We start from the raw sequence: 16,926 nt of genomic DNA, 5'->3' as shown, positions 1-16,926 counted from the left end.
TTCCTGTCATCATTAATCATCACGTCTCTGTATAATACGCCATCTTTGAGAATAAGGTATTGAAACTGTCGCAAGAGTAGTGATGATCCGATATCTGCTGTTGTAGGTTTCCTTCCTTCTCTAACATATCTCACAAACGGCGCTATCTGTGAATCCATGGCTTGTGCTTGTTTCCAATCGATGATATCTTCATCTTTGTATTTTTCTTCATCATCATCAGATTGCACAACATCTGGGTAACAGCTAAACTCTCGATGAATGTGTTCGGAAGCTGTGAGTTGCAGATAGCCTGTACGGACTCTATCGATATGATTTCTTCACTATCAAAATCTGTACTTTGTACATCTGGAATTCGGCTGAGTCCATCTGCGTCTCCATTTTTCTTTCCAGGTCGGTACAAGATGTTGAAGTTGAAGTCTGCAAGGCTGTTCAACCATCTGTGACCGGTGGCATCGAGTTTAGCTGTGGTCAAAACATATGTCATAGGGTTGTTGTCTGTCATGGCTGTAAAGTTGCTGCCTAAGAGGTAATCCCTGAATTTCTCACAAACAGCCCACTTTAAAGCGAGGAATTCCAACTTGTGTGGTGGATATCTCTTCTCAGATTTAGATAAGCTTCAGTGCCATGGTTTCTGTTCGTGTTTCTTTACTTTCTTCTTCATTGGATTCGGCATCAATTCTGTAAGTGGCTTACTGATCTTGCTGAAGTGTCGAATGAAGCGACGATAATATCCGACGAATCCAAGAAATCGTCTTACATCTTCAGGACTGGTGGGCTTTGGCCAATTCACAACCTAATCTGTCTTGTCTGGTCAACCTCCACACCTTCCGCTGAAACAACATGGCCGACGTACTTCACTTTGGTCTTGAAGAATGAGCACTTGTCTGGTGCAAGCTTCATGTTGTGTTTTCGGATCCTGTCAAATACTAGGCGGAGATTGTCCAAATGTTCTTCATATGTTCTGCCAAAGATGATGACGTCGTCTATAAAGATGCAGCAGATCTTAAGGTGCAAATCTGATAAACATTCCTCCATCATTCTTTGGTAGGTTGCTGGCGAATTGGTCAAACCAAACGGCATTCTGTTGTACTCGTAGAACCCGAGTGGACCCACTGTGAAGGCGGTTCTTTCTTTATGCTGCTCTAGGATCTCGACTTGGTGATACCCGCTCTTCATATCAACGCATGTAAAGTATGAGCTGCCTGCAAGAGCATCAAAGAGATCTTCTATCCTAGGCAAAGCATAGCTGTCTTTTTTTCGTGATTCTGTTAAGTTGACGATAATCTGTACATAGGCGCAGCTTGCCATTCTTCTTTCTTACCAGAACTACATTCGAAGCATAAGGGCTATGTGATGGTCTGATAGTTCCGTTACCTAATAACTGTTTGAGATGTGCCTTCACTTCATCATACATGGCTGGTGGTATACGCCTGTATCGTTGTTTAAACGGGTGTTCCTCTAACAAGTCTATTCGGTGTTTCACTGTAGTGTTGCCAATGTCTTGACCATTCTTAGCAAAGATGTCTTCATATGACTTTATAAAATCTTTCCCCATCTTCAACTGCTCTTCTGTTAAGTCAATGGTGTTGATTTCCACTTGATCAATAATGGGTATCTTTGCTTCAGTGTCTTCTGTTTGATGTTCAATACAGACTGGTTGTATTTCGCATAGTACTGCTCTTGGTTGAATGGTAATTGTGCGTGATGTAACATTGGCAAGTTGTACGTCTATCTGTCTATTACTTCTGTACTTGAATTCTATTAGTGATGGTTCTACTTCAAGATCGTTACAGTTGGGTTGTAAAGTTGATGGAAGAAGCATAGCTGGTGTTGTACAATATGGTAGTTCTTTGTCGATGTAACTTGGTATCTGAACCGTTGAATTTGGCTTGATGGTAACTGGTTTGCCAATAGCATTCTTGATAACAGCCAATGTGTTGTTGTGACGTTGAAGTTCCTTTTCTCTTAGTGTGATAGTTCTAAAGGTAAGGTACCATGAAGTGCTGAGTTTAGATGTCTGCAAATACCTGTTGCCATGTTGGTGTTGTAATAAGTTCATGATGTGTTGAAGGATGTTGGTGCCAATAAGTAGTGGTACGTGGATGTTGTAGTTACTATCTGGAACAACCAATATAATGCATGGGTATTTTTCAGTCTGAAGTGGTAGCTGAAGTTCTGTTTCTATATATCCTTCATATGGCAGTTGCTGTCCATCTGCACACTCTATGTCTAATAAAGTGTTAAGCTGTTGAAGAGGCAAATCAATAAAGTTGTTGTTGTAATATGTGTGGCTGACTGTTGAAACTGTTGATCCAGTGTCAAGAAGACTCTTAACTGTTTTACCATGTAATATAACCTCAGTTTCTGTAGGGCTTCCAAATAATCCTGGTGGTACTTGTGTTGTGGGACCTGTCGTAGTTGACTCACATAAGCCTAATGGTGGTCCTGACCCATAGACTTCTTGTAGTTTAAATTCTTCTTTCCATCTAGTATTGCTGTACAACCAATCTTATAGTGTTCTGGTAATCCACATCTAAAGCATTTCTTTTCTTCGTTGTGTTGATAATCAGAAGTAGCTTGTGGAGTAGATGACTCATGATATCCCTGTTGCTGTCCTTGTCCTCCTCCTCTGTTGTACTGTCCTTGGTTTCTGTTGAAATATCCTCTATTGTTCCTATAACCTCGACCTCTACCTGATCCTCTTCCTCTAAAATCTGTTTCCCACCTATCCATCCTGGTAGTAAGTTGATTAATCAATCCTCTAAATTCATTCATCTGTGATTCCTGCATTGTGGTATCAGAAATTGCAGTTGCTTTGGCTGGTTGTGGCTTATGAGCTGATAACTTCCTCTCCTCATGATCTGTTTCTATCTGTCTAAGTACAACTCTGAGCTCATCAAAATCCTTTATCGTGTCAAACTTGTGGCTTGATATATTCTTTAATTCTGTCTTCAAACCAGTCCATAGCATCGAATGTAGCATGCCATTTCTTTCTTTTTGTTGTACTAATCCTCTATCTACTGCTCGACCAATGATGTTTTCCAATCTACAACTCCATTTAGTAACTGTCTCAGTATCATCTTGTCTGGCTCGGTAAAATTGAGCAAGTAAATCTTCCTTTTTCTCCACAGCTCCATATATACTGTCAAGCTTGTGCAAGATATCTGGTATGCTGGCTTTTGCTCCAAGGTGCATGGCAACCATTCCTGCATCTCCTTTCAGTGATCGTCTAACAGCATAATTGATGTTCTCTTGGTCGTACAATTTATCAGCCATCAATCCAGTAACTTCATATCTCCAAAGTTCATAGCTGGTTTCACCTTTGGTGTTGTTTCCAGAGAAGTTGGATATCCTGGGTGGATCTCTGTACTTGGTATGTTTGGATGGTTCATCTTTCACTTTAGCTTTAGTCTCCTCACCTTTTGCAGCCAAACATTTCATCATCCATTCTTTGATATCTTCTGGGTGTTTTCCCACCTCTTTCTTCAATAATTTCAACAGAGCAATATCTTCAGGTGCAATTGCTTCTGGTTCCGCCATGTTGATATGTGTTTCACTTATAAGTGATTTATAAATAAAAATTCACTAAAAAAAAAATGAATAAAGAAAACAAAATTTCACTCAAAAGTGATATAGGAAAACAAAAATTTACTCAATAGTGAGAAAATGAAATAAAGTTTTCACTCAAAGGTGATAATAATAAACTAAATATTCTGAAAAGAAAATGATAAGTAAAGTAAGCAATAACCAAAATGTAAATAATGAAGAATAAACTAAGATAATTTTCACTAAGAAGTGACTAAATAAGTTTCACTGATGTGCTTAAGTAAATTCACTAATAAGTGCTTAAGTAAAGAATATAAAAATCAATTTTCAAATTATCTGAAAAGAAAATGTATAAATTAATCCAAAGATGTCAAATGTAAATAGCAATAAACAATAAATACAAAAGAAAATACAAGTAAATAAATATATGTCTGAAACTGAATAAAGTATAAGTCAATCAAAATCACACAGTAAAGGCTCTAAACAAAAATAGTATATCAGATATGAACGCAAAATATTAACTAAATAATCTTAAATATCACCAAAGAAAATATAATCTACTGGAAAAAAAATATTAATCAGGTAATATACCAATCAAAAATCAGATCTGCTTACTAATGTACACTATCTGAAATACAAATCAATCACTCAATGTACCAATGACAATCAGAAATTCCTAATAAAAAAAAATCAAAGTATGAATAGCTGAAAATAAAAAATAAAATAAAGATATTAATAACTACAAAGAAAATCAATATATTAATATGAAAAGCAATTCATGATAATCACTATATATATAAACAATACTAAAGAGAATAACACAAATCAATAGAAGAAATATATGTATGTAAACACAATGACTTACCAACTATATGCAAAACCTTAACTTGTATATGGGTTGCAAAGCTTGTACGTCTACAAACCCATGTCAGACAAGTATAATATCAAATCAAAGTAAGAAAAAAAAATAATATGTAAATAAATATGCAAGTTAAATATATACAAAATAATAAACAGACAACTATATATATACAACAAGGACAAGATAATCACAAGATAAATCTACTGTATCACTGTTCCAATCTACTCAAGTCAAAATACAACTAAACTAACAACAAACTATACCAAGCTAATCTAAACATGCTAAACCAACCTAAATATCTCTCCACTAAACACTAAGTCCAAGAAATAGTAATAGCAAAGTTAAATATAGTATAAGTGCCTTTTCCTAGGTATGGTGTACTATGGTGGATAAGTAAGGATGGTAAGTATGAAAGTTAAATAATCACGTGTTAATTGAAGTGTACTACTCAAGCTCACTGATCTCAATCAAACTTTTAAAGTTTAAACTTTTAATTCAAAATTTAGTCTCTAGACAAGTTTAACTACTTTATCAAATGTTAAATGTAACAAATATCAATGACAATTGTACACAAACAAATCAATTTCACAATACACATACACAGCAAACATACATGTACATATGACAATGTAAATAACAATGAACAATGTCAATTACAATACACAAACAATAAACATACACATGACAATGTACAAAATAAACAGTATAAAGTACAATGTGAAATACTAAGTCAAGGTGGAATGGACTATGTGTACAACTATGTAACTATCAATCAATCAGTGTATGTTGATATCTCACTGGTAATTTTACTAAATCCAAGTAGGACAAATAAATTTGTAAAATATTTTCAATGTACAACTAAGTGTATGTGTGTATGCACAAAAATCAAAAGTAAATTTTAAATCAGTGTATCTTACTACTAACTACTGATATGTAGTTACTAATGTAAACAAAGATGTCAATATCTAGTACTTCCGGTTGACCTCTATGACCTTTCCCGGGGGGTGGGGATACAGGTGTATAGGGTCAAAACGAACACAAAAAATGTTCAAGTCTAATTACAAAACTATGTATGAATAACGTCTATCACACTTAATTTACATGTAAATTTATATGCTCAATACCAAATAGCAATTGTCTATCTATTCAATATACAATATCAAGTGCGTTTTTTTTTCAATGTTAACTAAAACATGTATGAAAGTTTTGACAAAGTTTTTTTTTTTTAAACTCAATTAAAGTTTCTAATGGCAATTTTCAAATGAACAATCAATTACGACCGGTTCATACAATATATATGACAAACAACACAACATATATAAACATTTCACAGTACTGACCCATTAATGAATTCACAATCCAAGTTGATATCCACATGGATCCAATTTCTGAACGTGCTGATTGTTGACACCGGAAGCTAACTAAATGTTACTGGTCAATATACGTAAGTAGGTCTGTGACGTAGAATTATCGATGACGCGCACACAGGTAAAACACAAGTGACATCAGCTGATTTGATTAGTGACGAAATACTACGTTGGGCGCCAAACATGTAGTCTTGTTTCGGGGCAGTAAACACACAAGAAACAATCTAAGGGTTACGGATTCTTTATTTCGTAGTTTATACTATAATCCAAAATAAATACCCTGTAATAACAATACATTATATTAATGGATGTAATATAATTAAGTAACTATATAAAAGCTTTAAAACATTATGTTAACAATTATGAGCAAGGAAACTGTTTACTTTTCCAAGCATTTCAATAATAAAAGAATACTAGTACTATATAATTTCATTAAGTCGGAAATAGTGATCTCCAATTCTATTGTCTCATAAACACATCTAAATACCAAATCTAATCATAATGCATATGTCGGTGCATTAGTAACACATTACAACAGTAATGCAATGAACTGTTAAATACCAAATTTAAATAAGCATATTTAAAAATAACATATACATGCAAAGCAAGAACATACGTGCAAACAAAGCATAAAGCACTTTCTAAAGCAGACAATACAATAAGCATAACGCACATAGATTCAACACAACATAACCTACCTCACAGGTATTTGTGAAGGCTCGAAATACAATATTCAAATAACATCAGGTTGATGCCAATATGGTGCATCATCAATATGGTAGATACCTAAGAAATATGAAAACCAAACTCCAAACAGAATATAATCGGAATTTACTGAACACAGAAAATGGTGTCCATCACACAAAGTGACCATATAGAAATGTAAAACTTCCCGCCAAAGAATTGACAACTAATCAATACAAATAAAACCCAATTGAAACACCTGATAAAAGTCACACCTGAGCGAATCTGAAATTTACACTCCGTATAATTTAACCATGCAATAATATAATATTACAGTATTAATTATAATATCTTCTGAAATAAGAAAAGTTATATTAAAAATATAGAAATAATCAAACTTAAATATAAAATACAAATATCCTAAAATACCACTTTACCACAGGAAAAAAAAATATTCCTTTAGTTTTAATAACTAAGTATAACCCATAACGTAAAATAGAAATAAAACGTATCATAAAACACAGGCATTTATTGCAGTTTGACGAAGAATGTGTACGAGTGTTCAATGTGAGACCAAAAGTTGCGTAAAGCAAACATAAACGTGTAGGAGACATGTTTATACTAGATCAAAGTTACATTATGTAAAGACTATAACATAAAATTGACAGTTGGACCCCTGATGATGAAAGATCTGTCATAATATCTATTGATAACGAATCAAAATATAAATATATCAATGTATACATGAAATTTTTTTTTTATATTTTATCATATTAAAGTAATGCATCTTAAGATGACCATCCCAAGCTTAAAATGCCAAAATACTAAAATAGTGTCAGGTCCTATCAGGTTATATGGGATGCGTGGTTGCTTAGGTGTTTTATTATATCAAATATATCAAAATAATATTAATTTTAGTATATTTCACAAATATTGTGTTTCATGTATCTCGTATTTTGTATCTTGTATTGTTGTATCTCGCGTCATTGTATTGTCTTTTACACTTCCCGACGAATCACATGCAATAAGGATATTTTGACGAATTAAGATAAAATTTTAATCAATTTGACGCTAACGATAGCTGAAAATGACATTTTGATGCCTGACGGTAAAGGGCATTCCTACCCTCTTTTAGGGCTTTAGAATAAAAAGATAAAAGTTATAGAAAACTTTGGACACTTGTAAATGACTTTGTAAATGAACAAAAATACTCTGATGAATTATGGTCATTATTTTTATAACACTTTCATTGCAATTTTGATAAAGTTGTGTAATTTCTTTCTGAAAAAGTTCTGCTTCTTACACTTTAAATAGTATCATTGCTTTGTGTGATTTTCGAAATTACTGGCCTAGCTGGTAAGCATTTTCTTCTATTTATCTGTAGCAAGTTAACTTCTCCAGCTTAAATTTTACCAATGGTAAATCATCTGTAAAGTGTCTTATTATTGTTAAAATCATATACAATGTATGGGCATTCATATATTTAAGTTTTATAACAGCAAGAATCAACTACTAGTAAATTTCAAACATCCTTTAATAATGCAAATGATATACGAAACATTCTTACACATTTTTCGAATATTCACAAATTGAACCTTTTACTAGTGTTTATAATGTTTTGGTGAAAAACTTATATTTTCTTTGCTTGACTTGACCATTTAAAATAAATTTCAGAGGTATTAACATTATTACAAGTTATACACGTTGAATATATCCTTGGAATGCTCTTATTGAATATTCAACACGTTGCTTTCTTAAAAAAAAATGCAATCGTGAACCTAAATGCCTGTTTGGTATATAGGATCAGATAATTGTTATATATAAAGATGCAATTTTTTTTTATAAAAGATGTATAAAAACTAACATGGATTCTGAGTGAAACTGCTGTTCAATGTTGGACATATTTTTTTGTTAAAGAAATCATTTCTCTCTCTCTCTCAACCCTCTCTTTTGATAGATAATAATACAGGATAAATAGGAGGCAACCACTGTATGTTCCATTCTGAGGTGTTGTTTTGGCAGTTAGAGGTAATTCCTGGCTAAAGTTGACATTAAATGTGAAAACAGTCTTTGTTTCGAAAAAGTTTAAGGATTATTTTTTTTGTAGCCAGTTTGAAAATAGTTCAAAAACCTGAGCTATATTCCTATTTGTTAATCCCGAACTAAAACCGTTTTGGAAAACCAATTACACTGGTTTAAATGATTTGGTCATTGGCTATAATAATCATGATATGGTTTATCGCAATCTATTTGTACAAAAGGCAACAAACTTCAATCAGGCTTTCAGAGTAGAAACAGTTTGAAACCTCAATTTTATACTTAAATCAGTTTGTTCAAACAAATCTCACTTTTTCATTTCATAACTTGTCCTTTTGTAAATTAGCCATTGTTGAATTGCTGTATTTATAAGATTATGTGACAGACAGAGGGAAGCAGGAAACAGTACGCAATTTAAAAATCCTGGTTTTGCAATCGCATGTCTGTTGAATACGGATATTGATTATAAGAAAAATTATTTGTTTCTAAGTTGTGCTGAATTTTTTTTTTTTTTTTTTTTTTTTTTTTTTTTTGCTTATGAATACAACCGTTTTTGTATCGCCTAATTTGTAAAGATATCCTGATTTGTCGCCAAAAACGCTCCAGGCCTCTGTCAACTAGACCCTCTAAATTCGCTTATGAATACAAATTGCCTCAACCCCTTGAAAGCAAATTGACGGACTTCCCAGAAACTTCCACTGACCATTCTTTAGGTGCAACATGAAGTTGTACACCTGTTACTCAATTTTTAATCTGATTTTGTGTGTGTAGGGAGGAGGGTGTCACATACCACAAAGAATATCACTTAGTGTGTCTATAAATCGTTTCATATCTATAGTATTACTTTAAGTACTCAAACACATATTCTTTATTAACTGTTTCGATATGACATATATTTATTGCATTTAACACACACATACAAGGTGCATTTAAATTTCATCGTAATTTCTAGGGTTAACTTGCATTTTAAAATAAAATTTAATATGGTTTCTTTATAATAAAAAAAAGAAGATGTGGTATGATTGCCAATGAGACAATTTTCCACCAGAGACCAAATGACGTTGAAGTTTACAACTATATGTCATCATATGGCCTTCAAAAATGAGCAAAACCTATTCCGCATAGTAAGCTATAAAAGGCATCGAAATGACAAATGTAAAACCATTCATACGAGGGAATTAACTGTCTGATGTCATTGAGTTTGTCTTTTATCATTGCTTTTGTTTTCCTTCTTTATATTTTGATAAAAATGTAGAGCCTAATACAGTACAATTAGAAATTCTTTATCTTATCTGTGACTTTATCTATCATCACTCAGTCTCTAAAAGACATTCGTTATTTTATCTCTGACCCTGTATTAGTTTTTCATCACTGCTATTGCATATGCATAATATCCGACATCACAGACATATCACGCCCAAACATTTAAATTATTCTTCCAGAATCGTCATCATATCGCTAAAAATATTTTTATAACTTAAAAAATAAAATGTTTGGTCGTAGCATCTTATATCTGCATTTTACACATTTCAACGATTTTAAGGTTCAGTTTGTTTTTCTTAAATTTATTTTCTATTTATTTTAATTTGTATTTTGATAACTATAAAGGATATTTTGTTCCAATAGTCTACCAATTAAAGTGAAGGACTTCTAATAGTAATTCCAATTTTGCTATTTTAATTTTAAAAAAGGAATAATTTTAGAAAATCCTTTTTTAATCGCATCTTTCCTAGACGCCGAATTTCAATCGTCGTTTTAACAGACTTTGCTCTTTTTTAATAACACTAAAATGGCTCAGTTATTTAATCTTAAAAACGTCTATTCATTGACGGTCACTTAATCTCCAATGTGAACACAGCTTGTATTTCAAAAACCTTAACATATGCGACTCTAATTTAATTATAACTACTTATGTAGGATATCAACATCGATTAACACCTATCTCGATAGCAAATGTAAAACGACAATACATATTCATTTGCTCAATTATTTACCTATTACGCAGGCGGTCATAGACAAGAATAGAAAAGACAGTAGGTATTTCCGGTATCCCAAAAAGAATACAAAAACAACCAATATATATGCGTCAACTGAACCCAAAAATGTGAAATAAAGCCATCTTAAAACACATACGAATGTACAAATCAAAGGGGCATAACTTATGTAAAAATTGTTGGTCGGCACTCTTCAAAGATTTTGCTGATATAAGCCTTTGATATAAACCTTTTAAAAATTCGACAAGAAATGTACGTGTGGAAGTACTTACAATACAATGTTTAATTTAAATTATATTTCAAAGGGGCATAACTCCCGTAAATATAGTTGGTAAGCACTCTGCCAAGAACTTGCTTATGTAAACCTTTGATATAAATTTCAGAAATATCTGACAAAATTTGTACACTTGAGAGCCTTACAATGCAATTTTCTATAGAATTTACATTTCTAAGGGACATAACTCCTGTGAAAATACTTGATCAGCGCTGATTTTCGAAATTGTCCCAGACATTGCTGATATAAACCTTCATAACAATTCTAAAAGAAACGAATGCTCGAGAGTGTTACAATGCATTTTTTTTATGTAATTTATATTTCCAGGGATCATAACACATTCTAAAATAGTTGTTTGGCACAGATTTTCGGACTTGTCCGAGTCATTGCTAATATTAACCTTTGATATCAATTTTATAAAAGATATGGCAAGAATTCTACACGCTCATAAGACCGGACGGGCTGATGGACAGACGGACGGACAGACAGACAGGCGAACGAAAGGACATATATACACATAAAAAGACAGACAATTAAAGTTACTTTTGGACCAATTTATTGAGATTGTGACGGGCAACGACTATATTCGAACTTGTAGATGAGACATATATTAACTTAAAGTGCCATCTTTCCCTAAAATAATCTCATTTTGTCAATTTCAGATTTTTTACCATAACTTCAGATTTTCGAACATAAACCACTCTGAAAAATTTCCTAAACGACGCGCCTATGTATCCTCTTGAGAACAATATCAGGTCTTTTCACTTCCGGTGATATGATAGCTGTATTTACACTGATTCCAAAAATATATGGTTTCTATATACCGTTGCCTTTAATAAGGTAGACAACTAGGTATTTCCGGTTTATTGAAGGTCACTTCCGGTCTCAAATGATAGATTTATATATGTCTATTAAAAGATATATGGTTTCTAGGTACTCTTCCATGAAATAATTTCAAACATGGCTACTTCCGGTTTACTCAAAGGTCACTTTCGGTTGACATTTTTAATGTAATATGTAACCAAACATTTTGCAAAAGACCCTAAAGCTTTATAGTGTACCAAGTTGAAGTAATAATCAATTAACCTTAAATTAAAACATTTCAGGGGCAATAACTCCTATAAGATGTCATTGGATTGTTTCAAACCAAAATGTATCGTATCTTCATCACAATTTAGAAAAAATTTTGCACTAGTCTAGTTATTTTATATATATCTTTAAAAGTGTCAGAGGAGATCATAAAAACCGGAAAAAGTAAAAAATGAGAACATGAACTTGACCTTTGAACTTGACCTCAAACTTTTTGTGAACCAAGGACTTAAATAAAAAAACATAAGGTCTCTATCACTTTCTTTTTATGTGATACACTTATGTCAAATACAGAAGGAGAAATAACTCTCATATGGAGTCTTCGTATTGCTTCGGTCAAAATTTGACAAAACATCCTTAGGCTATGAGATCAATTTGGTAAAATAAATGTGGAGATTTCATTTACTGTTACGGAGGAGATCAACTCACAAGTCGGGGATATAACTCTTACAAAGAAAAGTATTCGGTTAAGCAGGGTCAGTGTCAAAGGCGCATAAACTGTGTGATATCATATACCAAACATCTAAGCGACATCTTGCGAAAGAAAAATTATACGCAAGAAATAATAGTGACGAAAGAACAAAAAAAAAAATAATAATCAGAACAAATTCAATAGGTCTTTCCACGGAAAAGTGGAAAGACCTAATTAATTCTCCGCACTTGCTCCTCATTTTCGTTCGGTTGTTTATATGTCGCACGTGACATATAAACAACCGAACGAAAATTAGGAGCAAGTGCGGAGAACTAATTTTAATTAGATTGAAAATGAAGGAAAATAAAAGGTAAAACCTTCTTCACAAATTCTTCGGTACATCTCAAACTTCCATTAAATCTAGGAGAAATTTCGGGAACTATCTGATAACAGTCATAGATTAATAAGTTTATAATTAACAACATATTTATCAGTCTTCAAGATATGAAAACCTTTGAATTAGTCGAAAGCATCTGGTAACTTTCAAAATAATTTATGAGGATAATATATTTGTTAACCTTAAAACAATGTATTCAGATTTTTACATGTTCAAATAAACAATAGACATTATACTTCATGTAACTGGTATGTTTTATGATGTCAAATTTGTTGATATCAAAACTATAATGTAGTTCGGAAGCCAATGTTAAAGAGGTCGAACACAACGATCAGGGGAAACTAAACAATGTTTTTTTTGGCTTGCTTCAGGTTGTTATTTTTGCAGGTGGAGGCTACACGTATACTTTCATGTCTTAACTTTAAAGCCATAAACCTTGGATAGAAGGTTTATCTTCTATCTAACTACATTTGTTTATGTTTTCAAATTATTTCTATTACAGACAAAATATCATGAAACTGAATCGGCGGATTATGCAAGCTTTGGTTGCCATTATGATGTTTTCTACATTATATTATATGAATTTCATTATCGGGAAATATGATCAAATCCCGTATATCCATGAAATACTACAAAGATTGATGTACACTTATCCTGATAACAAACTTTCAAATGGCATGAAAAATATTACCTCGCCGTTTGGAAAAACGTATGTAGCACACAATTGTACAAGGAGAGAATATGTTTTTGATAACACAGCTAATATATCAAGCAACGACAATACCATACCGACTATATTTATGTACGAAAAACACCCTTTAGATTGGTTTACAGCATTTAACATAAAAGACAAGGGTTGTACAACATGTTTGTTTACTAGTGATTCTAAGTTTTACAATATGAGCAAAGTAGTTATTTTCTTCAGAACACTTATAAAACCTCCACCTGAAAAACTAGCTGGCCAAATATGGGTTTATTTTACAAACGAATCACCTACTTACATGGTTTCTCCTACGAACATTGCCTGGACAAAGTCGATGTCAAAATTTGATTGGGTGATGTCGTATCGACCTGGATCTGATATTATCGTACCATTCGGAGTTTTGACTAAAAAGGAAAATCGGAATAAACTGAATTATACTAAAATATTTAAGGAGAAAAAAAAAGAAATAGCATGGATAGTAAGTCACTGTGAAACTAATTCCAAAAGAAAGGAATATGTGAAAGAATTACAAAAATATATTCAGGTAGATATTTATGGTGGATGTGGAAACTTGAGTTGTCAGCAACAACATCCAGTGAAAATATCAAGCGATCTAAACATATGTAAGTCATATATTAGCCAAAATTACAAATTCTATTTGTCTTTTGAAAATTCATTGTGTAATAATTACGTTTCCGAAAAAGTATATGACATATTTGAAGATGATAATATGATGTTACCAGTAATTCGTGGAGCTCCAAATATTGCATCAGTCCTTCCTGATGGAACCTTTATTACAACCAGTAATTTTACGTCTCCAAAACAGCTTGCTGCATTTCTAGCAAAGATTGGTTCATCCGAAAAAGAATATACATCTTATCTTAAGAAGAAACATTCATACAGTGTTACAAACTGGGCATTTAATTTCAAGACAGCAATATGTGATTTGTGTACACGAATCAAAAATGAAAAACTTGTAAATAAAAAAATCAATGTTTATGATCGTCTTAAAGAAGACAGGTGTTTCAAGCCTTCTGATATAATACATGAATAATAATACTTTAATGATTATTGTGCTAATAGTTACTTACTTTGTAATAGTTTTGTTCCTCCGCCATAACGTTTTGCATGAGATACAGAAAAACCGGGCTGCCGTCCATTTGTTTTCTAGTCTGTGGGTTCGTTCGACCGGTCATGAACACTTTTGGAATCTGTGTGATATCTACATGCTGTTTGATGATACTTTAAATTTTTCAATATGTTGAATTAACTTTCAAATGATCCGTCACACAGTTTTCTAGTACTACTGAACAAAATGGCTTCTTATGTGTTCAACAGCTCGGCAGTGAAGAGTTTTCAGTAACTTTGAATAAAGAGTATGGGTATGCTTTAAACGACAAAGCGTGCGTTTTTGTTGGAATTATTGCCTTCAGACTGATAAAATGTGTACATCATCGGGGACATTGGAACGTTGTTCTTTTATTGATATTATATGTGGAAATGTATATTCATTTAAAATAAGTCAATGTAAACTGGATTTATGTCATATATAAAAATAAGAAGAGTGGTATGATTGCCAATGAAACAACTCTCCACAAGAGACCAAATGACACAGACATTAACAACTTTGGGTCACCGTACGGCCTTCAACAATGAGTAAAACCCATACCACATAGCCAGCTATAAAAGGTCCCGAAATGACAAATGTAAAACAATTCAAACGAGAAAACTAACGGCCTTATTTATGTACAAAATAATGAACGAAAATCAAATATGAAATACAGCAACAAACGACAACCACTGAATTACAGGCTCCTGACTAGGGACAGGCACATATAGAATGTGGCGGGGTTAAACAAGTTTGAAGGCGCTAACCCTCCCCTAACCTGGGACAGTGGTGTAACAGTACAACATAAGAACAAATACCAATAAGAAAAGGGCTTAACTCATCAGAAGAATACAAAGCAGAAATACATATAACAAAAACACAGAGTGAACGTGGCAGGGTACTTATTCATCCCAACAACAAAAAGACACTAAGTACAGATCTGAGAGTACTCGCAGTTACTGACAGCTAGTTCAAAGCCAAAAACAACTGATAGAAAAAAATCATGCATCTAAGACTAAAATATCAATCAGTACACATCCAACGTCCAATGGATTAAGTGTGGAGACGTCATAAACAGTTAGAAAAAACATGACCTTGTGCAATGCCAAGATACAGCTATTGACAGATTGTAGAGCCATGAATGTGCATATGTATATAAAAATGATATTTAGTTTGATATATATGTCAATATTCGTTCAATTTATGTGTTATAATAAAAAAATATATAGAAAATAATATATACTTACGATATCAACTCCTAATTTATCAAATAAATTGATTAGTTCATTTAACAGCTGAACGCGTGCATGTATAACATTATCAAATCAAAGGTAAAACATTGCAATAACCATCTTATCAGACAATATATGTTTACTAGGCATAATTTATTTGGTCTAAGTAGACCACCATTGTTTCACTACCATGTTAACACTGAGGTTGTGAGTTTGAGCCCTACATTGGCAGGTGCGTTCGACTCTAATTTTAACTGAATAGTAAGAATAGGATTGCCAGTTTTCCTGCCGAAGGTCTGTGGTTATCTCTGTCTCCTCCGGTTTACTCCACCAATAAAAACTGGCCGCTCCGATATAGTCAAAGTGCTGAAAGTGGGGTTAAACACCAACAATCAATCAATCAATCAACCAATCTAAAAACAATTGATCGTTTATGACATTATAAAGGACAAATTTAGAGTATTTATCCAGAAGAACATCATTAACCATTACCAAGATTATAAGAAAAAACGATATTTTGTCGATCGATTATCAATTTATTTAATTTGTAAGAGACGTCTTTCGATGCAAAATGTTTAAAAACATGTAAAATTTGCAATATTGTCTTCAAGATCAATATGTAATGCCTAGTATTCTCTTTTTTTATTTACTTGATTTAGTTGTTCAAAATTGTTTACAATTTCCGTTCAAACATACAGACTCTTTAATATTCAAATACCATTTTCCGATTTCATCCCAGTGAGTAAATCAAATGATGGCAGGTGAAATTTCCCTATTCAGCAAGAGTAGACTGATATTTTGCATATTTTTTGTAAAAAACACTATATCTATAGAAACCAAAGATAAAAATTCAAATTCTAAGTTTCAATTTAAGTTTTTCTAGGTTGTTATTCATGATTCAAATAAGGTACAATTTCAATTATGGTAATGAAAGTTATCAACCACTTAGAAATAAATGAATCAAAGTTTCTATGTAAATATGAAAATAGTTAAATGTTTACCTGTTGCTCAGTCTTTGGTTTTTTATGTTCTGTTTTATATTCTGTTGTTTGTCTTTTAGTCTTTTTCTTTTTTTGCCATGGTGTTGTCAGTTTATTTTTGACTTAAGAGTTTGAATGTCCCTTTTGGTACCTTTAGCCTCTCTTTTACATCTATTTGAGTGTGTTTGGCCTTAATAAGATTGTTTGTTTGGCAAGTTGTATAATAATATGTATTTTATTT

The 16,926-nt window shown here is 32.5% G+C and overlaps 1 protein-coding gene across 1 annotated transcript in view; it reads left to right on the top strand.

Annotated features, from left to right (window-relative positions):
- LOC127716255 (alpha-(1,3)-fucosyltransferase C-like) overlaps positions 1-15,599 on the top strand; it is a 38,807-nt gene extending 23,208 nt beyond the window's left edge. The window contains exon 2 of the mRNA XM_052222404.1: positions 13,165-15,599. Within this exon, the coding sequence (XP_052078364.1) occupies positions 13,175-14,419 (1,245 nt within the window). The 5' untranslated portion in view covers positions 13,165-13,174 and the 3' untranslated portion in view covers positions 14,420-15,599. The remainder of the gene's footprint in view (positions 1-13,164) is intronic.
- The last annotated feature ends 1,327 nt before the right edge of the window (positions 15,600-16,926 follow it).

The sequence above is a fragment of the Mytilus californianus genome, unplaced genomic scaffold, assembly GCF_021869535.1.
Source record: "Mytilus californianus isolate M0D057914Y unplaced genomic scaffold, xbMytCali1.0.p SCAF_9, whole genome shotgun sequence".
NCBI lineage: Eukaryota > Metazoa > Mollusca > Bivalvia > Mytilida > Mytilidae > Mytilus > Mytilus californianus.
The sequence above is the reverse complement of the archived record's forward strand: the minus strand, read 5'-3'. Positions and strand labels throughout refer to the sequence as shown.